This window comes from Puntigrus tetrazona, chromosome 17 (assembly GCF_018831695.1).
Source record: "Puntigrus tetrazona isolate hp1 chromosome 17, ASM1883169v1, whole genome shotgun sequence".
NCBI lineage: Eukaryota > Metazoa > Chordata > Actinopteri > Cypriniformes > Cyprinidae > Puntigrus > Puntigrus tetrazona.
In genome coordinates this window covers 9,883,606-9,908,185 of record NC_056715.1, presented here as the reverse complement: position 1 = coordinate 9,908,185, position 24,580 = coordinate 9,883,606, and the positions used below count along the sequence as shown (strand labels likewise).

General features: G+C 36.1%; 1 protein-coding gene across 2 annotated transcripts; it reads left to right on the top strand.

Moving 5' to 3' along the window:
• The first annotated feature begins 485 nt into the window (after positions 1 to 485).
• rcan3 (regulator of calcineurin 3) lies at positions 486 to 24,111 on the top strand. 2 transcript variants are annotated; one of them, XM_043263287.1, is made up of 5 exons: positions 486 to 645; positions 2,420 to 2,621; positions 17,859 to 18,032; positions 19,553 to 19,724; positions 21,641 to 24,111. In XM_043263287.1, exons 2-5 carry the CDS (start codon positions 2,424 to 2,426, stop codon positions 21,793 to 21,795), a joined length of 699 nt encoding a protein of 232 aa, XP_043119222.1. In that variant the 5' UTR covers positions 486 to 645; positions 2,420 to 2,423; the 3' UTR covers positions 21,796 to 24,111. The 2 variants fall into 2 exon arrangements, with proteins under 2 accessions (XP_043119222.1, XP_043119221.1); XM_043263286.1 differs by lacking the exons at positions 486 to 645; positions 2,420 to 2,621 and adding an exon at positions 8,618 to 8,932.
• Positions 24,112 to 24,580: the final 469 nt, after the last annotated feature.

The window sequence follows — 24,580 nt, the reverse complement described above, 5'->3', positions numbered from 1 at the left end:
AATTGTTACCGGTGCATAATGTATCAAGGACCCTATCTGTATTATTAAGGATCTTATATATGTTCAGTATACACTCAGAGTGTGCTTGTGTAAGTCAGGATAACAACAGGCAGTCAAATTAATTATTAGTGGGCTCGACAGCCGCTGAAAACATAACCTCATTATACACAGATACCTTAATGACCATTTTGACAGTAATTTCAATACACCGCTATGCGAAGGCTAGCAGTTGCGTTAAAATGTTTCAGTTAGAGGGTTGTTTTTAATTAAAGACGTTCAAAAGGAGTCAATTCATGTGGGGAAAAAAATGAATGTCAAAGATAATCCGTAACGCATTCTGATGTGACACACCAAACAGGGCGGGGCGAGTCTGCTGTCACACGTCATCAACCCCTGCTGTCAATCTTCCGCGAACTCGAATCCCATTGGCTGATCATGAGATAAACCTGAATATCATTGGTCGTCCCTCACTGTCGCTTGTCGTTTTGATAGCGTACGACGAATTTACTGTTTATGTGAAAAGAGGCATTTCTAGTGGAGGTTTAATTATACTCCATCACTGTATGAAAGTTTATGTACCTCGGGTTTTAAAGCGGATGGCCTTTTGCCCGGCCATCGATTTCGAATCGGTTGCAAAGATAACTGGTAAGTCATCTTATGAAACTTACATTATCATGCTGTTATATCTGACTCTCGGACTTGCTTTGAATTTACGTCAATAAAAGTGGCAGAACTAATAGGCTAACATGGATGTTTGCTACGATTATGTTGCCAATGTCATCTTGATAGTTGAAGCATGCTAATCGGTTTGTTATGAAATGTATACCAGCAGCGATGTTTTCTTTTTTTATTAAGCGGAAATATGAATTACATGTACATTATTCATTTTTATCGTTATGAATATACATTCAGCACCACGCATCTTTGCCTCCGCTCCAGTTTAGCCAACACGCTTTCTATTTTAGAGACACGCTCATAATAAGATAACACCCATAATGTACACGCGCTGTACTCGTGTACCAGCCGCTAGATGGCGCTGTAACACATTCTGATGAAAACAAAATTAGGCAAAATGTACACGCGTGTTAGTTTTATAAATAAAAAAAGTAATTAATGACTAGCTTTTAAGCACCGCAAAAGGAAAAATACTGCTTCGGTCTAAGCATTGACAAGAAAGTTTAATACAGGGTTTTTTTTGTTTTTTGTCATATGTTAGATTGTGTCCTCTCTTTTTAAAAATAAATAATGAATATCGTATACTTTTACCATGATTTATCATAAACACCGACAACATGTTATTCAATAGTTCATCTTTTCAGACACGGTAGACCAAGAAGTATTAAATGGCATTAAAAGAGTGTATTTAATGATCTTAATGCAGCCAATCAAATCTAATTAATTGTCATTTAAAATCTTATCCTTCAAACCACTAGGGTTCACCCATTTGTCAGCAAAATCATAAACTTACATGTATGCTTAAAATTGGAAAATACAGAGAGCAGTCTTTTTCCACTATCAACATAATATTTTTAATTAGAGTATGTATTATTTGCTACTATGCCTTTTTAATTAATTATTTAAAAATTATACAACAGTGTTGTCATGTTTTTGTATGTATATAATCATCTTCCTGTCAGATTATTAATGATAAAGATCTTTAGTAAACATTGCAGGTGTACAGATCGCTGTCTCTGGTCATGAACAATAGCACACAAGTCACATGGTATACTTTTATGGTGTTTTTATTATATATTTTGATATTAGGCATTTTATATATTTGTAATAAAATATATATATATATATATATATATATATATATATATATATATATATATATATATATATATATATATATATTGATATCCATGCTTACATAAAACAATAGTCTTTTATGATCAGGAGAGTATATAAAAATGGTGGATGTGTACATTGAAATTCAGATACTGCTGAAGGACAGAAAAAATTATTTCATAATTATTTAAAGAAAAAAAAACAGTGATAAAGGAGCAGTCAGTAACTTAAATAGACTTTTAAAAGACTTTAATGTAATTATTTTATCTGAAAATGCCACAATTCCCGCCTTTCTGAGCAATGAACGACTCTATTTGGCCACCTGGTGGTGATTTCTTGAATGGGTTTCACATTCCACAGCATATAACGTTATACATGCCATACAACCTATTTTTTTTTACTTATTATCATTATTATTTTTTGGTCACAAAATAATTTGTATGGATGCCACAAGCCCGTTTTTTTGTTAATTTTTAACGGAACAGCAAGTAAACAATGTCACATATTTAGTGGTAAATGAAATTTTAAGGGTGAAAAATCAATTCAATTTTTTATATTGAACGTGTGTCCTTCATTGCCTTAACTAATTTGTGTCATTTTTTTGTAATGCTGTCTTCCGGCGGGGCAGTGGAATGATGCGTGAGGGTGGGAAATTGTGGAGCAACAGCTCAGAGGGTCACAGTAGTGATCCCGAAGAGGATGATGAAGAAGAGATGGCGTTCGGCGAGACTGAGGAAGACTCTGAAGAGATGATGGACTTGAGTGATCTCCCTACAGCTCTGTTTGCCTGCAGCGTGCATGAGGCTGTGTTTGAGGAGGACAGGCAGAGGGTAAGAACTAATAATTTAAAAACCTCTTTCTGTTCCCACTTGCATGAAAATTCAGTTACCATTTAATTGAAGTCATTGAAGTTTTGGACCTCACTGATGTGGCACGTGCAAAAAACGGTCCGTGCAATAGAAGAAATGCATACGAGTTTGGAACAGTGTTCCTTTCCGAGTGAACTATTCCTTTAAGGTTCTATCTGAGCTCGAGCTGAGGCACCGTGGGATGAAAGGCTTTCTCTTCCACACAACGCACTCAGTTCCTCAGGCTTTGAGTGCTTGCTAGGTCTCTTTATCTTTTTCAGCAAACTCTAGTTTTCCAAATCGGGCATGTTCAAAGCTAATGGAGGTCTTGTGAGCGGTACATTTTAACCTACATTCTGAAGCCAGCACTTTAAGGCCCTCAGGACAACATCTGACGTTCACACTGCGTTTCCTCTGCGTTCATGGAATATTTTTGCTGCCTGTTGAAGATGTAACCTCTTACCTGGGAAGCTTTTACTTTCCCTGTGGTAGACAAGATAAGCGGAGATGTGATTTCTCTGAAGAGGGAAAGGGAGCAAGAGAGAGAGAGAGAAACAGAGTCACTCAGGTCACTGCTGAAAATAGAGCATACCTGCTTACTTTTGAAAACCTCTTGTGCTTCCCTGAAAACATTAAACCTGAATGAAGCGGCATATGTCTCTTTTGCTCACCAAAAATACATCAAAAACAGTAATAATTTGAAATGTCATTGCGATTTGTTATATCGTAACTGTTTTCTATTTTAATACATTTTTATTTATTTTGTTTTTATTATTTTTGCTTCATATATTTATTTTTTATTTATGTAAATCATGTGAATTGCAAAATTCAGCATCTGTTCAATGCCAAAATCCCAATTAACTGCTCAAAAGTGTTTAACTGAACATCAATTATCTGTAAAAAATAAAAATAAATAATTTACTGTCACTTATGATTAATTTAATGCATTCCTGTTAAATAATATTAATTTCTTTTAAACATTTTTTCTATGCTCTCAAACTACTAAACGTGATTAACTGCATCCAAGATAAAAGTTTTTGTTTACATAATAAATGTAAGTTGTATATTTATTATATATGTATAAATAAAAAAACATGAATGTATATATTAAAGAAAAATATGTTATGTATGAAATATATTTTATAGAATATAAAAATAAGAATATGAATATGTTTTCCAAATTTATTCTGGATGTGTGTTTATTTACAGTATGTATAAATATGCATAACATAATAACTATACACAGTACACAAAATATGAAATGAAAATATTTTGGATGTGATTAATCAAAATTAATTGTTTGATAGCACTCATTTTAATTACTTTTTAAAAATCTTGCCACTTGCTTCTAGCTCATGTACACATCCAGACATTCAAAATAGTTTTTTTAATAATCATTTTTAATTAAATCATTAATTTCTTACTTAAACTCTTCAGCTGTGGTTCTATACTTACCATATTCCAAGTCTATTCCATGTTTTCACAGCCATAAATATATATATTTTGTTTCTCTTTTTCATAGAACAATCATGACAACAATAATTAAGAAAAGAAAAGATAATTACAATTATAAAATATAAAATGTAATACCCTATGACAGAACAGAACACTGAGCATGCAAAGTGCAGCTTAAGTGGTCAGATAATGCATAAGCAGACAAATTTGTAGATTATTATAGTGCCACTTAGACCTGTGCATTTAAATTATGATATTGATTATATTATTGCACAAAAGTCAGCATTACCCTGACTTATTGACTGTCAAATAATACTATATTAAATACATTATTAACAAATACAGATCACACACCATTATTATTACATTCTATCGTTAATCAGGCTATGAATGCATTACATAAATTACATTGAGAAATACTTACAATATCTCAATATTTCAAACTTGGCAGCAAAATCAGTTTTCCACATTCTTAAAATCACCCTCTAGGCAATTATAATACCAAATAATGTTAAACATCTCTAAATTGCTAAATCTCCAAATTATAGCTAAAGGTGGACATGGTTTTAGATTATTTTTGAATGCAATCAAATATTTTTACCAAATATTCCTGTAATTTAGGGCACAGCCACAGTGTGTGAGGTAAGGATCCCTCTGCTACTTTACATCTGTTACGGAAAGGAGAAACCTCTGGAGAAAAAAAAGAACAACTATGTAAGCCAATGCTCCCAGTCCTGCTTAATTTTAGCTTCATTTACTACTTCATGTTTTAGTAGAATACTAAACATTTAGTAGATACCTGGATCAAGCAAAGCAGGAGAGAATGCATGATTCTGATCACAGGACTATCTAGGTGCATGCCTTGAACCTGCAGATAGGCTTTAATCTGTTTCCATATTTTCAGCTCATTATTTAGTGATTGTCACATAAGGCCGGGTCATGTTCTAATGTTATTATAATTACACAAAAAAGGTATAATTATCGTGTCAGCCATAGATTTGTTCATATGTTTTCATAGTACAGTTAGTTTTTTGCTTTTCAGAACAATTTGTAAGTTCAGCAGGCTGGTAATATTGCTTCACACTACTATGCATTCATGACCTGTTAATGAGTACAGCTGAGCCTTGGAAAACATTGCCCAGTGTTTGCTATCAGAACCAATAAAAGCATGACTTACATCTCTGTTATTGTGTGTGTGTGTGTGTGTGTGTGTGTGTGTGTGTGTGTGTGTGTGTGTTTATGACTGTGAATGTTGGTGAAGTTTGTGTGTTTGAGTATATTTGGGTCATCATCCTGAGGGTAAAAAAGATAGATATAACAGCGAGGGGCTAGAGGTTACCCATAATGCCTTTCACTCCGTGACCCTGCATACTGCCCTGACTTGTACTAATGAGTGCAGTTATCCAGAGCATCCATAAAAGTGCTGCGAGTGACAGTGAAATGATATTTTGACAATCACTTTGTAACATTTACATTGAGACGGCTGTTCGAAATCGCATGTTTGTCTTTTTAAAACACCACGCAGTCGAAGTGAATGCATTGCACGCATCCCTGAGAACTGTTTGAAAAACACAGAAATGCTCTTAAGTTTCTGCTCTTGAGATACACTGAGTGTGATTTGTGTCTTTGGGTGGAGCCGGGAGCATCTTTGTAGGCAAACAGCTGGCCTTTATTTCTGCTTCAGAAACTGGAGCTCTCACAGACCCCCCCAACCCTGAAAATCTCATTTACTTTGTGTGAGCGGCACGAGAGAAGCTCTCTTTCCCTCCTTGCCTTTCGCTCTCTCACATACACGCACACACGCACACACACACACACACACACCCACACAAATACACACTTCATAAGTCTTTCATTTGGTTGCGTCTGGCAGCCTGGTGATGTTGTTTCATTAAGACTGTTGACCTGCTTTGGTGGCACGTGCCTCGACCCCTCCTCCCCACTTTGTTCACTGAGCTGTATCAGGGTCAAAGTCCTGTCTGCCTGCTCCATCGCTGAGACTCTTCAGATAGGAGTCAAAACAGTGGATGTGAGCCATGTATCCTTAGATTAGAGTCTATAAATAGTCCCTTTATAAACTCACCCAGGAGATCAGGCTGTTGGGAATGATGGATTTGATGTGTGATATGTAAAGGATAATTTACATTCAACAGTCATATAGAAACACCCTGGGGTGATTATCTCACGCTCACCAGGGCTGCTTTTAAAATACAGTTAAGGCAATAATATTGTGAAGTTTTATTGCAATTTAAAATTACTGATTTCTGTTTTAATATATTTTAAAATGTAATTTATTCATGTTATACCGAGGCAGAATTTTCAGCAGGCACGCGTTATGTCACATAAATCTTCAGAAATCATTAATTTTGCTGCTCAGGAAACATTTCTTCCTATTTCTTTGTATTATCAACAGTTGCTGCTTAGTATTTTTTTCTGGAAACCAAGGATTTCAAGATTTCATTTTTTATCTGCAAATTACAGCTGCTAATATAGTTTTCACCCCAGTGTTTGTTTCATATTAAAAAATACATTTTTGCTTTTATTATGCATGTTGTCCTATTCTTTTTTTTTTTTATCTTGTTTTATCTTGTTAATAGTTTTATATGTATTGTTAAACTATTTACATAGTTTAATTCCTATGTTAACTTAATTTTGTGTAATAAACTGTTTTGTTACTGTGTTGGCTCAGTATTTGATGTCCAGTGTAAAATCTTGGTCCTGAAGCAAAGCCACTTCCTTAAATGACACAACCACGCATTATTTATTATATAATAAGGTCATAAATAGATATACTGCATTGCTCATTTCAGTGCTGTTGTGAGCAGCCCGTAGACCTGCTGCTGACCCGTGGATGAAAAGAATTGCGAAGAGGATAATGAGAATATTATGCTGTTATTATTCAGGACAGGATGTAGCTCATTTACATAGGTGACATTTTGGTGTTGTGTATAAACAAGTTCCACAGGGAAAAACATAGAACCTGCAATAGACCTCTGCAGTGCACTGAAAATACTGTATCTGATCTGTTTTGTATCATGTTTTTAACTTTATTTTCCGCATGCTGTTTTTTATTATTATTTTTCTTTTCGATTAACTCTTTTCTCTTGATATCTCAGCTTGTCTGTCATATTAATGACCTGACTTGCGGCTTTCCTTTATCTCTGTCTCTTCTGCACCTCATATCTGCTGCATCACCTTCTACTCCTCTATAGTTGCCTGCACTCTCCTGCACCTGAACTCTCTCTCTCTCTCATGTCTTTCAGAACCTCTCTCTCTCATTCTTCCCTTTGTGATATAAATAGCTTGCCCTAGTTTGTGATAGCTGCAGTGGTGCCAGGGGCTGGTACGGCATGGTACGTACATGAGCGAGGTAGACTGGCAGTCTTTACACATACACATTTGTAAGTCATGATGATGGTGCAGTGTCTCTGCAGTGCTGTGTGCACATGTGTCTGTGTGTAACGAGACTGACCCTGTTAAGCATTGTCTCTTGCACAGAGATTGTCTTGCGGAATCATCCTCCGCTGTACTTTCATAATGTTTAGTCTGAAGTATGGAGGAGCTTTATTTTGATCGGTGCGATTGAATGATAACAATGGTTAAAATAGCGTTTGTGTACAAAAGCAAAATTAAAATAGAAAAGGGAAAAGGTAGTGGTAATTTTCTGTCAGGACATTATGGGTTTGGGAAATTTCATTTAAAACAACACAATGCAATGCAATGTCAAAATGTAATGCAGAAAATGACACACATTGGGCCCTATTTTTACCCACTTTAGTCCATTGCAAACAGCTTTAAAAAAGCTATATTTAAATAGATTCTATAATTAAAGAATATCTGTATATATATATATATATATATATATATATATATATATATATATATATATATATATATATATATATATATATATATATATAGAGAGAGAGAGAGAGAGATTAGCCTATATACTATATTGTCTATATTCCCTTTAAACCAGTAAATATATCAAAATCCATTATTAAAGTTAAGTTTGCATTGTTTTAACAAGCAGACATTCTGTTACAATCGTTCCCTCTGAAAGGATGTGACTTTTGTTTACTGGCATATAAACATACTTATACTTTTGTAGTAATTTATACCTTTAAAACCGTATTAGATGTATTATTTTCTCAACCTATGGTTTTTACTTCACTGGGAGATCCTGCCACGAATAGGCGTATCAGTTCCCCCATCTGTAATACACCTACATTTTTAATTAATTTATCTAAGTGGTCCTTCTGCGGTATTCTGAGGTCATTTTATAAATTAGGAATTTATGGCATACGTTTCCCCTTTTTTACTACAAGTTTCGCTGTCAGCTGGAACTGTTTCCCGTACTGTTAGTAAATCAGAGGAGCAGGACAGCGGTGACGGCATCGTTTGTTGGCAGAACCGAGGCGTTCTGCGGCGTTCTGCGTTCACTTCTCCGAGGAGCGCGTGCACATCAGAATAGACAATCAAACGAAGAAGGCGCTGACGTCAATGTGGCGGCTGAGCGCTCTGATTGGCCAGAGCGGATGAACCTGAGCAGCCTTCGAGCGCCCGCGGAGCAGCATCTCAGTCAGAGACAGCCAGGGAGTTTGAGTCAGTCACCTCACCAACACACAAAAGACTTCCAGTCTCAGAGAGACGCACGGCTACGGAAAGAAGACGGGCGAGAGGGAAAAGAGGCACGGGGAATAAAAGACCAAATTTCTTTATTTATCTGTTTGCAAGCTACAAAAGAGGGAATGCCATCGATAAACATGAAATTGGAGATGTTGACGCTCATCGCCTGCGATGTAGACACGGAGGTGTTTACGTCCGACAAAATGCAGGTACTGCAAGTTTATCTATAAAAAAAAAAAAAAAAAACAAAAAACAGGGGGCTAAATGCATGCTGTGTTTATAAACGGTCTGTGTCTGCGCGCGAGGAGCGCTTTCACCGCATGTGCGCGGTCTGTGTGACGTTGCACGCCGCCGGTTCATTGTTTCTCATCTCTGGTATTTTTCTCAATGAATCCGCAGTTCACATTAACATTCTGCTGCATGCGCACCGATGGCGTCAATGCTCTGAACGACCTCGATGCGGAGCAGCTCCAGACGGGCTGCGCCACCCGTTCGTATGGGATGAGGCTGCTGGTGTTCACACTTAAGTTGCTTTACATTAAGGCACAGTTCAGAACATAAATGACAATTCTGTAATCATTCACTCACCTTCATGTTGCTCAAAACCCTTCTTTTTATTTCTGTGGAGCAGAATGAGAGCCGATTCATTTTCATTGTATGCCTAAGAACTGTCCGTTCATGACATTAAGCTATTCCTCACGTTTGCCTTTAAATGTTTTTTTTTTTTTTTTTTTTTTTTTTTTTTTTGTATGTGTGATCTACACCCTTAAAAACAATGATTTTATAATCTGCTGAGATCTGCTGTAGACACCGTTGCTCCTGCATAGACATTACTCACCTTTGCCTTTTACAGGTATGTCAGGTAGAACTGCACACATCCACCTATCAAACTGCGATAATCTATGATAGTTTAGTTCGTAATTAATGGTGCCACTTCATTTTAAATTGCATTTAGTGTTTGGCAGAATTCCTCATTTGAATTTAGTCCAAAAGTAGGGCACCCAGACACACACTTTTTATGTGTGGCGAGCCAGTGCAGTTTTCTGCAGTGTGCAGCGTTGAATATGCACAGATGCATTTTAATGTCAGGATTCGTAGACGTAATCTTTAAACTCATATATTTTTCTTTGGCACCTTTGAGCATTTGCCTCACTTATATATCAAACACACAAGTTCTTGCATGGGAATGCATTTATGACGTTTGTGACAGTTGCTCAAATGAGTGTGACAAGAAGCAGGTGATGCTAAAATTAAAAGAAAAAAGTGGCATTAAGCATGTGGTGTCAAAGTGTCGGTCTAGTTTATGCGTTTTCCATGTTTGGTCAGTGTTTCTGTGCCATAAACTGCAAATAGAGAGGCAGGCAGTCAGACAGACAGGTGTTTCTGTGCGGCTACTGCAGACTGCAGTGGCTCTGCTTTGCCTGCAGTGTCCTGCCCTGAGCGAAAAACGGCAGGAGAGAAAGAAAGACAACTTAAGATTTATGGAGAAAGTCTATATCTGAAAATATCAGTATGTGTGTGTATTGCTTCTAATCTGGGTTTTTGGCTCGGTTTGAGGACACAGGAGATTATAAGATGCAGCACGTGGGCAACAGACACTGATTACACTGATCTCTGAACAACAGCTTGGTTTTGTTTTTTACTTTTTCTTTTTTATCTGCCGCTTAAGGGTTTATTCATTCACTCTCTGCTCTGATTTTATCACTGCAGGATGAGAGCAATAGAAAAAAATAATAGTTATGTGTGTATTTATATATATATAAATTGATAAAGCAGCACATAACGGGTCATCTGAAGTTTTAACTGCTTTCATTAATGGATAAATTTAGAAAGAATTTTCTAATAGGGAACATGTTGCTTTTACTTTAGACGTTATGATGGATTGGTTTACATAGCCTGTTAACGTTTCATCAACGTTTGTCAGACTTGTTAGGGGAGCAACTGGGATCCAAGCACACTCACTGGAACAGGTGTGGCCTACAGTGTGCGTGTGTGTTCAGTGGAAAATGATGTACTATGGAAAATATGCAGACATCAGCACATTCAATCTGAAGGTTATGGGCAGGACTCTCAACATTCACGCATAAGCACACTCATGCACAACCCCTCTAAATGGTTAACACATTGATGGCGTGTTTGTCGAGGCCATAAACACATGACTTTTTAAAGTTTGACCGGATGGCGTGTTTGTATTTTACTTCACACCGATTTCTATAAGAAGGAGTGAATGTCCATCAGGCATGATCAGTAGGCTCCATGTCCATAGCAGCTGTCAGATCTTGCCACCATTCAATGCACATTATTTGGCTTTTAAATGGTTCTTTTTGTTATTAAATGATGGTTGCGTGATCTAGGTTTTGATTCCAAGTGGAAGTGAAACAGGAATGTAAGAGTTCTGGAGTGACAGTTCTCCACTTGCACCTGAGCAAAGCACAAGAGACTTTTCTTACAATTAGAGTGCTGCGAATCCCTTTGAAAGAAAGTCAATTAACAGGTAGTAATGGTTGGTTTTTTAACTGATGAGTCTTTTCAGTTAAAAAAAAAAAAAAAATTATATTAGCTGAAATTATTGGTCCAGTCACAAGCAGCAGATCTAGACAGAGAGGTCTTTCTAATATCTATAGGTCAGTAACATGATGTTAATTTTATTTTGCCCTGTAAAATATAATTAATCTATAATGATAATTTTGTTAATTGATAAATTAGAGTTAATTTTTAGAGTAAGTTTTTAGTAGGATAAAGTAAAGATAAAATCAGGGTGATACAGCTATCCTGATATCATAAGAAAACATTGCCTGATTAAACAAGTTCTTGAAAAGTGAAAAATAAATACTAAAATGTGTTTGCAATACATTTATTTCATACTAATTATACTCCAATATATTTACAAAATTATGTTTAGGAATGCCTTGCAATTGTACTGTTAGTATACTAAACTGGTTTACTTAAAATCAACTAAATAACTAATAACAACAAATTTTCAATGCATATAATATTAATAATATACATTTTTGTATACATGTGTGTAGAAATACCGAAAGAAACTGTAAAACTTTAACAGCAGTTAAAATATTTGAAAGATAAATGTCTAATAAATTTGCAACATGCAGTAAAAACATAAAACAGGTCAGTGTGTGTGTGTATCAAGATTAATGAGTGTTTTAATTTATTAGATAATTTTACTTATTTTAGATTTTTAGAAGAAGGCAAGGTTAATTAAAGTTGTGACGTCATGTGTGACCCTCCAAAAATGTACCAGTATTATGAATAAAGATAACTGTACAAAAAAACTAAATCAGCATTGAAACACATAAGAAAATAGTGCTTATGATGCATACACTCACATTGGATTTATATGATGTTTAGCTATCAACAGATGCATACACTCACATTAGTTTATATATAGTTATAGTTTAAATAGGAACATTTTTTTAAAGATTTTTTTGACAATCTATAGTCAAATGCCAATTTTCTCAAATTGTTAAATAAATGCCAGAATAATAGACACTGCTGATATCTCTGTCTAGAGTAAATGTCACAACAAATGGCACATTAGCTACAACAGTGAGTGACGGGTAAAACTGAAGGTAGCATAGGACTGAAGCATACCTGGATCAGGTTCTACTCAGGTAGGTAACAGGATATGAGCTTTGGCAGGTGGGGAGGCTAAAGCCTGCAGCCTGAGATATAGGCCTGCGACAGCCATGCTAGGACTGTATGTCTCTCTCTCACTCTTTCTCTCTCTCTCTTCACTCATCTTAGATGGTCTGATAGATGGATGAAACAGAAAGATGGATGGAGGAGGGAGGTTAGATACATCTGTAACCCAAGAGCATAGGCAGAGCTCAGATGTCACTCTGAAAGGTTAAAGGCATTCGTAGGTAATGATGACGTTAGACAAAAGGCTGCTGGCCACCCACTTGTGTCTGTTTTCCTGTGGGTCGGGTTACCAGCAGACACAGTCTGCATATTCTAGTCGTAGTGCTTTAAAAAACATTCCTGAATTCTCAGCACCTGCGGATGGTAGAGTCAGGAATAAACATCTACTGATGTGACAACTGCACCAAATTATGTAACTTTATGGCCAGAGAAATAGGGTGGCACACAGTGTATTTGAAACTTGTACCTGTTTTGTTTTTATACACATATATATATATATATATATATATATATATATATATATATGAGGAAATGTCATTCTTTTCAATCTGATATTCATCAAGAGTCCTGAAAAATATAAACCGCAAACTGATAAAAGCATGTGTAGGTTATCCAAGGCTCATCAGAAGTAGAATGTTTATAGAGAGGCTTTCATTGATGGGCTTGTGAAGGTGTAGACTCGTCAGGAAGCCCACGATGCATTCTCTCTATAGCCAAAATTTCCTACATCTGACACACAAGCAACAGAATGGGGGCAGTGCAAGAAGGATGTCTGGTCTGATGAGTCCACTTCTCTTTATGTGTATACTTGAATTTAAAGGCACCAGGATATACTACAGGAACATGAAAAGCTGGTGGAGGGATTGTGATGATTTGGACAATGTTCTGATGGGAAACCCTGGTTCTGGCCATTCATGTGGAGCCACCTACCTCAGCTTCATCGCAGACCACCCTTTATTACCCTGATGACTGTAGCCTCTTTCAGCAATTTTTCAGGGTTTAAAGAAACATAACAAAGAGTTCAAGGTGTTGTCATTATCTCCAAATTCTTCAGAAGTTAATCTAAATGAGAATCTATGAGATGTGCTGGACCAGCCAGTCCAGTCCATGGTGGATCAGCCTCCCAACGTAAATGGGTAGTTAATCAAAAACTAATAATTCTTCCATTATTTACTCACCCTCATGTCATTTCAAACCCATAAGACCTTTGTTGAAGGGGTGAGTATTTAATGAGAGAACTTCAATTATGGGACAACTATCCCTTTAAGGACATGAAGGATCTGCTGTTAACATCTTGGTGCCAGATACCACAAGACACCCTCAGGGGTCTTATAGAGTCCATGACTTGGCATGTCAGTGCTGTTTTGGCAGCACATGGAGGATTGTCACAAAAATAAGGGCTAGATAAGCTTTTTAATGCCGGATCACCCATATCAGATAATATTCTGTAAATATCTTGATTGAATTCTATATTGAGCAACTGCACTGTGCATAGCAAGAAATTAGTATGTTTAGTCAACAGAGGTCTTTAGGTATCAGAAATTCCCATAACGTCATGAAATTCTGGATCACTGCAACCATCTCTGAGCTCTGGAAAATCCCCCGGGGCTTTTTCATCAGGTTTGTCAATTGGATTTGTTTCCTACCATTGATTCCAGTATAAAACCACAACAGACCTGAGTGATGGCACCAATTCTACCAAAGCCAATCAGGGTGACAGCATTTGTTGTTGTTGTTTAACTTTGTGCTGATAACTCTGAGGGAAAACAGTGCTCTCTGCATTTACGGCACTTGTGATGAATCGCTTCTGCCACTTACAGAGATTTCCTTTCACAGAAGGTCAGGGATCAGCTTCTTTTGTGCAAAACTGTTTTGTGCCTGGTGAGTTGGCACCTCGGCTGCTTGGATAAATGACTCATGTGTGACATTATGATAACATTTAGATTTTGTGTTCGGGGTTGGTCCTCCTGTTTCCAGATTTTGTTTTGGACAAAGACTTGATTTAAGGCAGCAAAAGTTCACTCGTTATTTACTGTCAGGCCAAACAATGGGCAACTGAATTACAGGAAACCAGATACGATATGGGCTTTATGGGGACATGTAATAAAATTTGTGCATCTGTCGAGATTTGTAAAAGTGTTTTTGTCTATATTTAGGAATCTGTAGTTGTTATACAGTGTTTCTTTGAATCTGCTCCAGTCTGTATTACCCAAGGGCTTTTTGATTGGCGGCTAGTCGTCAGGGTTGTGTAACATCAGCAGGGTAATTAAAAACATCTCCCACTCGTTTAACGGATTAATCTTCTTAATTATTTATGGTTCTATTCTCAGCCCAAAATCATGCTAGAGTCCCAGCGCACCATATGCCCCAGATTCTTGGGTCATACTCACTTTTTAATGGCTTTCTGTATTGTGGAGCGTGTCCTAAAGTCACTCTCTGAGGAGACCGTAGTATGAGGACAAGAAGATAAGTATGCTCTGAGCTGTGTAGTGTATGGAGCTGGTGATCAACTACTCATGATATAGTCACGATAATTCATCCAACAATATTCAGGGTTATGCAGCATTGCAAATATGCAGTCACAATCAGTTACCACTTCTGTAGTTTTCACTATTTATATTTAATGCTAAAACTGTACTTGATTACATTTCTATATTTATGTTTTTGAGAATTATAAAGCTAGTAGGACTGAATTGGTGCATCAGACAATATATCTCAGTTGATTTTCTGTTCAGTTTTTCATGCATATGCTGTTTCATGCATATGTTCACCGTTCTTTAGCGAATTCAACAGGAGCAGAAATAAGTGAATCCAGTCATCTACACACAACTGTAGTATGTTTGACAGACAGAAAAAAAGTGCTGTGTTTTGGAAACAGGTCAATATGTTACAGTCATATGCACCACAATTGCTCTCTACTCACTCTCTCTGTGTCTAATTCTCTGCCAGTTTCTCTGGCACTTCTTTTTAGAGGCTTTTTACTTCTAAGAGGCTTTTAGAGGCTTTTTATTTAGAGTGTCACCTCTCTAAATATCTCTGTGAATCTCTCTACCTCTCTGCGACTAACTCTTCTTGTTTTGGGAATTTCTATCCCAAGTCATAGTAATGTGCATTCCATCTTTCTGAAATATTTTTTACAGAATTTATAGATGGACCATCCTGGATCAATGCTTGACTGAAGAATTTTAATTACCTCACCTGCCAGACATGTTTCCACAGAGGAACAAAAGCCTCTCCAAATATTTCATCCAAAAAATATACAGGAGATTGGGAACTAATATGAAGTTTTTGGTTTTGTTTTTACTCGCTTGCATTCAAATTCAAAAAGCTAAATTAATAAATGAATTAGATGCTTAGTTTAATGCAGTGATTGCAGTTTCCATTAGTAGAATATTTCTCTTTGCCCTACATTAAAGCTGACCACAATGATCTCATGTGTTGCCACCTGCTTAGCTTTCCAAGCAGGTAAAAGGTGTATAATGCATGCGATTGGCAGAGGTGTGAAGTGAGCCAACACACACACACCTGTGCTATTACATAACGGAGTTACACAGGCCTTACATCACACCAGTGTCCTAAACACTTATCTGCAGTGCTGCTTTGAAAAGGGGCCTTTTTTGCCTGTGAAATGTTGGTATCAGGTTAAATAATGAGCTTTTTGTTTACTGGATGCTGATGTGATCTTTGAAGTTTCACTGTAGTGTCTGTCCAGCAACACAGGGAGAGAGAAAACCTCAGATTTCCTCTTTTGATGTTGTGCCATCGTAATAGAATCAGTAACACTGTATTTTAGGGGCTCTTAACTAGTTGCTTATTAGCATGCATGTTACTAGAACATTAGCCATTTGTACTAATTAAACGCATTATAATGCCTTATTCTACATCTATGATTCAACCCAATACCTAAACTCTAAGCATCTATTAATAAGCAGCAAATGAGGGAAAAGACGTAGTTATTATTAAATATTGTTCGCTATTCTAAAGTGTCACCACACAATCATATATTTATATATTTTATACATAATTTCCTACAGAAATTGCAAAAGGGATGCACAACATTTTACTGTACCATACAAAAAATTTGTTAAAAACAAGTAGTGTATTCATAATTAAGTCAATTAATTGAATATTATTTATTGTTAAATTCAATTGATCATACTGTACATTTAAATTGAGCTTTTACTGATTAATCATTTTCATGATATTAAAATTATATATTTCTTATCTGTATTGGCCAAAAGTTTAATATTATCCACCCCTAGCATCAATACTTGTATCAGTATTAATTTTGTTTTCATTTATTTCATAGTTTCATTTCATTTATTTCAACTGCAGTTGTGCATTCATATGTTACAGTTCATTTAATGTAGAAACAGGTCATCATTATATGTGTCCTCATCTTCACAAATCTGATTTCAGCATCACTAAACTAAAGCTACTTTCCACAGGTCAGCTTTTAAATCTTTAATATGTTTCATTCTTCATTAAAGAAATAGATCCTCCAGAAATTAAGTCAAACATGAATACTGGCAATTTTAATGACCACTGGCTGTCAAGCTCAAAAAAATTATAAAAGAGCACAAAAAAAATCCATAGCCCATACATCATTACATTCTACCTTATCTACCCTAGTGATATATCCATAGTAAACCATTCTCACTTCATTCAATGCAGATTGGTGAACTTTATCAGCTGGGATTTGTTTGTGAACAGTATGGCAATGCTAGCATTAAAATGATGTTTGTTAGCTGGTTAGATGCCACACACACACACACAAACATGAAGGCGGATGTCCACTCCTTCCACCCGGGTAGTGTGTAAGTTTACACCGCTTGCAGGAAACGCTCAGAGCTGTGCATGAATTAGTGATTGGCACATCCCCTCTTGTTACACAGTGTCTGACTTCAAAACAAACCTTCTCTGTGTGGGAACAGAAACACTGAAACACAAACATGCAGCATATGGAAAACTAAAATTATTATTATTTAAATATTAAATTGTATTCAAATATTCATAGAAATTAAATTATTATTTAAAGAAATAATAAAAATGTATATCAATGCATATCAAAATGACTCTCTGATATTTTACACAACAGTTAATTGTCCTAGTCAGTATAATGAATATGGACATTGTGTGGAGTAAATAAATCTAGCAGTTGTTCTAGTATCCTTGAATGAACCTTTTGTTTTATTTTCTTCCTGTCACTGTTCTCTCTTTACTTGCTCCATCAGCACAATAAAGGTCACTCTTCATATTTCGCCTGCCCCCTTCTTTTCAAAGCCGTCCAAATCAGCACTGACGGGTCCGGTACTGTGCTTCTAGGGCACAGGAGAGCATGAATCTAGTTTTATAACAACATAACATAAGCAGAATTGTTAAATTACACACTGTAGAAGTTTACAATAGATGTGAAGTGATTTAACACAAAACTGAAGTAGTTCTGAACTGCGTTTTGTTTGCAATTCTCTTCAGGAGCGGTTTGAGGCTCTGTTCAGGATCTATGATGATCAGACGTCCTTCCAGATGTTCAAGAGTTTCAGAAGAGTTCGGATCAGCTTTAGCACTCCAGAGGCCGCCGCACGCGCACGCATCGAGCTCCATGAAACTGATTTCAACGGCACAAAACTAAAACTGTACTTCGCACAGGTCAGCGCTTTAATCTTTAATATGTTTCATTCTTCATTCCAAAAATTCTCATTCTGTCGTCATTTATTCACCATCATGTTGTTCTAAACCAGTCTCCAACTCCAAAACGGCAGAAAAGAACATTATAAAATGAGTCTTTATGACTTGGGAAATAAATTCAAATGCTATGAAGCTATATTTCCAAACAGACCGATATATACAATTCTGATCAAATGTTTGGTGTCTGTAAAAAAATGTTAACAGAACAATGTTAAAGAAGCTTGAATTTATTTAATCAGAAATACCGTAAGAAAAGTGATACTGTATTAATATGATTTAAAACATAATTTATTCCTGTGATGGCAACAGTGAATTTTCAGCAGCCGTTACAGTCTTCCGTGTTACAGGATCCTTCAGAGATCCAGCCATTTGCATTACTAACAAGCTTGTTTGATGCTCAAAACATTTCTGTAAATATTTTTGTGGAAAGAAATAGCTTTCAGGATTCTTTGATGAATAGACAGTTCAATAAAACAACAGTTATTTGAAAATATTTTTACTAATATTGTAAATGTCTTTAATGTCATTTTAGGTAGATTTAATGCATACAGTTTAAAAAAAGTTGCCCTGAAGCTTACAGATAGCCAAAACTAATTTTTTATGTTGATCACAAAAGTAGATGATTAAGATAAAGATTTTTATTTTGTGATATGTTCATTGGAACATTTCGAAATTTAACATTTAAAAATACCCCAAAATAAATACATACAAAAAGGCGATTATAGATGATTATACCATGTTCTTTTACTTAAATTTTGTTTGTTGCTACACCGGATGTAAACAAGGAAGGGCATGGCAGGTACCCACAGTAACGTTATAAATCAGCCAAGGTGCATAAAGGCATTTGATTAATTTAACACATTGTATTTGACAATTATAGTACAATTATAGTAAGCAACATGACCTGAGACATGAGGACTCTCAGTGTAACATCATCAGGAGACCAGAGGAGAGAATAGGAGAGTTTAGTTCTTCGTTTCTCCTCTCAGAGGTCTGTCAGCTGGGGATAGTCAAAGCACACACAGTTCTCTGCACAGTAACACACACACACACACACTGTGGAGTCTTTTGTGTGTGACTAATCATCATTGCTATTAATCGTGTGAAATTAGACAGACACATGATTATATTTATAGAATCATTATGTAGTAAATGTGCTCCACGTGGTTTATTCAGAACATAGAAAGAGTTGAAGCACTCCTCAAAATGATTGGGTGTATTTGTGCTCTGTTGCGTGGGAGTGTGGATATGATCTAGGACACGGTGTGTCTTTTGAACAGTAAAAGAATAGCCTGTTTCCTTCAGCGAGATGTAACTCTGGTGAGCGTATTCCTTCAAATCAATTAGATCTGGGCCTGAACTGTTCTATATTTAGCTCAGAGAATGCATTTAATTTAAACAGAGATTCAGAGTGTTTTTTATTGTACTCTTTAGTTTTTATTAGCTCTTTACCACCCCGTCTTTTTTCTCTCTGGCCACAGGTGCAGAATTCAGGGGATGATGTGGACAAGACATACCTTGCCCCACCTCAACCTGTCAAGCAGTTCCTCATCTCCCCACCTGCGTCCCCACCTGTGGGATGGAGCCAGAGTGAAGATGCCACACCTGTGATCAACTACGACTTGCTGTGTGCAGTGGCCAAACTGGGACCAGGTACAAAACACACAGACACATACACACACAGCATACAAGCATATGCCACTTACTCCCACACATACAAACAAGCTGTGTTGAGTGCAAGTGTCTAACCATATGGACCAAATATCTGCATCTTCAGTGAATCAAACACTGATTTTCACACCAACAGGGGATGAACACGCTGATAAAATGACCCCAACTGTATTTGGAGTAAAAAAAAATTCTGAAATGTGTGACTGTGCTTTTTTTTTGTAATGGGTGATTGTGTGTGTGTGTGTGTGCAGTCCGATCTCATGGCAACTAATACATATTTTACAAGGTGGCTAATTAGTACAAATTCATACAGCCTCAATCGTACAAATTTTTTACAGTTTTGATAAATGCATACGTATTTAATAAGTTGCAAGTTCGTATGAATTTCTATCAATAACTTTCACCTAACCCCACCCTTAAATCTTACCATCACTTGGGTTTAGATAAATCGTACAAAATTGCATGCGTGAGGTCATACAAATTTGTATGAATTAGCCATTTTGTTACAATAAAAAAGTAACTATTCTGTTCTCATATATTCAAATTTATTGTTCAAATGACTTTATTTAAAATAAAAAGTAATAATTTAAAAGTCTTTACTGTGATCAAATGAATGTGTCCTAATGGAATAGTTATTATACAGCGTTACTGAGAAGATGAAAGGGGTCTCAGAATTGGAAAATGTTGACGATCCCTGATTAAATTTAATGGCAGATACATTTTTAATTTGATCATTTTTTACCACATTCCTTTATCTTCATCACCAGCTCCTGATATCCCTTTACTGCATTAATTAAAATGGCAATAAATATTGTGAGAAGACAAAATATATGTTATCAACTAATGTGTTAATATGTGGTTTTTGAATCAAATATTGTTTAAAACCTGAACTGTAATAGCTGGCAGCAGTAAACAGATTAGACTGATACAGTTTTAGTTTTAGACGTTCCTCTTCATGTGTGCTGTGTCTGCGCCCCCTGCTGGTGCATATAACAACACACACACACACACACACACACACACACACACACACACACACACACACACACACACAGACTTCCTGCCAGGCAAACCTCTTATCACCTCTTATTGGTTGGCTGGTTACTATGGCAACCCTCATTCTGTTTCTCAATGTTTGTGTGTTCTCAGTGATGGTGCTTCTCTTACGAATGTAAAATATAACTTTTTACTAAAAATTGCAATCTTTTAATGGCTTTCAAATCTCATAATTGGTTAATTGAGAGACATTTATCTTTTAAATGTCCACTCAATGCGGAAAAGATGGCAAAAAAAAAAAAATCTAACGCGCAATGTTTTGGGCTCGATTGGGCTCTGTTCTTTGTATCTGGATTAGAGTTTTCTAATTGTAATTGTTGATGACATGACATAATCCTCTAAATCTGCTCTTCAGTAAGAGTTGTCGTTATAGCAACAAGCCCATAAGACCAAAGATGCTTAGTATTAGGCTATGATTATTTAAGGCTATATAAAAAGGCTATATTATTGTTGTTGTTGTTGTTATTAATGTCGATCATGATCATACGGATAGATTATTAGTATTGTATGGCCTAAGATTTTTTTTGAGCATTTTGAGCAAAAATAATTTAGTATTATTATTATTATTAGTCACAGACCATTAGGTTTTAATTTACATAAGTTGCACAGTTTGTCCAAGCCATGCAAAGAAAGTTCTTGTTTAACAATTTTTGCGACTGTTGACAATATATCACAGGTTCAATAGACGCTGCAAACATGACGAATGTAGAATGTCCGGGAATGTATTTGCACAAGACTTTCCATGAAAGCTAAAAGTCCACTACCCACTGAATGGCTTTCTTCAGTGATGTTTTTTTTTTAGTACATCCCTTTATTTCAAAAGGTGTCATCTTTCTCTCTAGGTGAAAAGTATGAGCTGCACGCGGGCACAGAGTCCACTCCGAGCGTGGTGGTCCACGTGTGTGAGAGCGAAAATGAAGAAGAAGAAGAAGCCCGGCCAAAAGCCAAGATTGTCCAGACCAGACGCCCCGACGGTCCCCCGAAAGTCTACAACTAAAACCTTCGGCGCACTTCACACGTTTTTCTCTCTCTCTGTGTCTCTTTCTCTCATCCAGGGAAAGGCACGCTTTATTTCAATAACAAAAAAAAGCTAAACTAAGAACCGGATGGATGTGGAGGGTGCTCCGTGCACAGGTGACGTGTGCTGTTCTGAACTGGACTCGTGGACTGAACACACTGTCTCACTGCTGCCTCACGGGACAGCCAGGGGGCGATGAGCTTGAGACCCCCCTCTCACAATCATAGCACTTTCATTCCCTCATTTAGAGTCTTTGTACTGTAGCATTGAAGAGCAGTAATTGTATTTAACAGTCGTAGAGGTAGGTTACATGTAATCTTTGTTACTGTCTGTCACTTTGATTGATCATCAAAGAAAATAACGCTTTAAAAAAAAGAAAAGAATAAAGAAAGCAGACCCATTCTGCTTTCTCCGTTTCTCTCTCGACAGCCGTGTCCGCGCTCATCTCCCTATCGCTCAGGTTTGGCACACCTGCAGAGATGGCATTGGAATTGTGACCCGTGTGTGTATTTATGCCTGTTCATACCATGCTAGAACGAGACGAAAAGTTGTATAATGGAAATGGTAAGAACGAAGGTGTCGATTGAAGTGTTTCCGTCACGTCGGTTACGATGAGGGGGTGTTTACTAAGTTAGATGTGTATTATTCTTACTGTGTATTTGATACCACGCATTTTTGCATGCTGACTGACGTATTTTATACTCTATGTTAAAGCAACTTTAAGCGTATCTGATCGCTGTCTTTCAGAGTGGTTGGTCTTGGAAAGCGAAGAATAGTTGTCAGGAGTAAAGTTTGACATTTTGTACTTGTATAGTGCTTCATTCACAGGTCAGATAAACGATTAGAAAAAAGCACATGGTGAGGCTCTTAGTTTTACATTAACTCTGTTTGTCTTGCATTGTTTATCACTGACAGTGTTTGTTGTTTTTCATATCTTCATAGATTTATTGAATATACATTGACATGCTCATGTTTCGAAATGAAAATCAATGTGCCGGGTGCTTTGGCCCAAAACTGAGTATGGATAATGATACCGTCATATCAATGTTAATTGTTAAGTTGTGCGTTTTGCAGTGGCAGATCAAATTATAAAAAGGAATAGTCCACCGAAAAATTTTAATTCTGTCCTTACTTCCTTTTTTTTTTTTTTTTTTTTTCAGTGGAACTATTCCAGTTCTTTTGTGTTGTCATAAGTTTATAAACCTCTACTGTGTTAATTCATACCAAAAAGGTAAAAATAGATGAAAATGGATGAATGAAAAGGTCATTTTAAAATATTTGTTTTAGTAATAATGTACAGTCAGTGAAGTAGAATGTCACGATTGACCAATCAGATTGAGGATTGCAGAGAAGCTTTTTAAAGACGGCGGTTGAATTAGCCTTATGAAAAGTCACATTTTAAGGAAAAAACAAATGTGTAAAAAAAGAAAGAAAATTCAGTTAAATATGGAGTAATATTCAGACGTATTTTAAAAATGCAATGAAAAAGAAAAAATGCAAATAACTGAAAATCATGTGACTTTATAAATTGCCTTGCTCCCTTGCTTTCAAGTGTTTCGTTTAAAAGCCAATCCTTCAGTGAAGAAGGAAACCTTTAGCAAATAACTTAATAAAAAAATAAATCTATTGGAATTAAATTTTTTTTTGTACTTCTGCATGCTGTGACTTTTCCATAGATGCAGTCTTTCCTGTTTGTATCTCACTCTGAATGCAGCCCTTTTCTCCTGCCTGTTTCATCCTGTTGTGTTTCAGTCAATACGGGGGTGAGAGACATGGTGAACAAAGCTCTTTGAGTTATTGATAACCAGCATGAACAAATGTTTTGGACTCTTTTGAGTTTTGTATGTGTTAAAGAAGTGAAGTATATGAACACAAAAAGCAAATTTGTACCAAGTTGTAAGATGAGCCTATCATTGGCAGCATAATGTATTGATATTTTTTACTGTATTTAAGGCTGTTGTTGCAGTTGCTTCATATCAGTAAAATGATCTTGTTCTTTCTTTTCATTTTTTATAAGAAAGTTACAGGTAGTCAGTTCTAACACTGTTGCTGTTCTGTTTGGATATAGATATTGTCTAGTACTTTAAATGTAGTTCATAACCCGTGAACACAAAGCAATAATTTACAGTTATATGTCTGTGTCCTGTATACTATGATTTTATTTTATTTTATATTTATTTTTTTGGCAGAGCTCTTCTCTGACTCTTAGCTTGCTTTTGTTTGTGTAAATATGATTGTTATTTGTTTCTCATTGGCATATAAATATATAAATAAAGATATATATATATCTCTATATATATATATAAAGAACTGATTCTTTAAAAAACTATTGTAATATGTTTATTTTGTATAAAGCAGTCAAGTGCCTCCTACGGTGACAATAAAGTATCTAGATTAAGTCTAGATTAAGTGCATTATGAAATATTACTATGTTTATTGCCACAGTATTTGATCAATTATCGATGAATACGACATCTGCACCAGGAAATATTTACAAAATTATGTGTGGGTGTCCTTCTCTTCCCCATTCAATTGATATTTGTAGCAGTGGTCACGCACTGGCAAAAACTTCTAAATAATATTTCTAAATAGAGATTGCCCATGTGACATGTTGCAAAAAAAACAATATCACATTCAGATTGTGCCAGGGTATATAGATATCTCAGCTTTTTGCCTGTTTTTGCCATTTCTAACCCAAAGGTAGGTTTAACTGTCAAACAATTAGCCTACTTTCCACTATCCCATTTTTCTTTATCTGATAATA

Bases quoted from the DNA above. Each gene is read 5' to 3' on its own strand.
- rcan3 (XM_043263286.1), top strand. From the start codon at position 8,633: ATGAACCTGAGCAGCCTTCGAGCGCCCGCGGAGCAGCATCTCAGTCAG. The intron at 18,033-19,552 runs GTCAGCGCTTTA...CTCTGGCCACAG, and splicing joins TAAAACTGTACTTCGCACAG to GTGCAGAATTCAGGGGATGA. The intron at 19,725-21,640 runs GTACAAAACACA...CTTTCTCTCTAG, and splicing joins AGTGGCCAAACTGGGACCAG to GTGAAAAGTATGAGCTGCAC.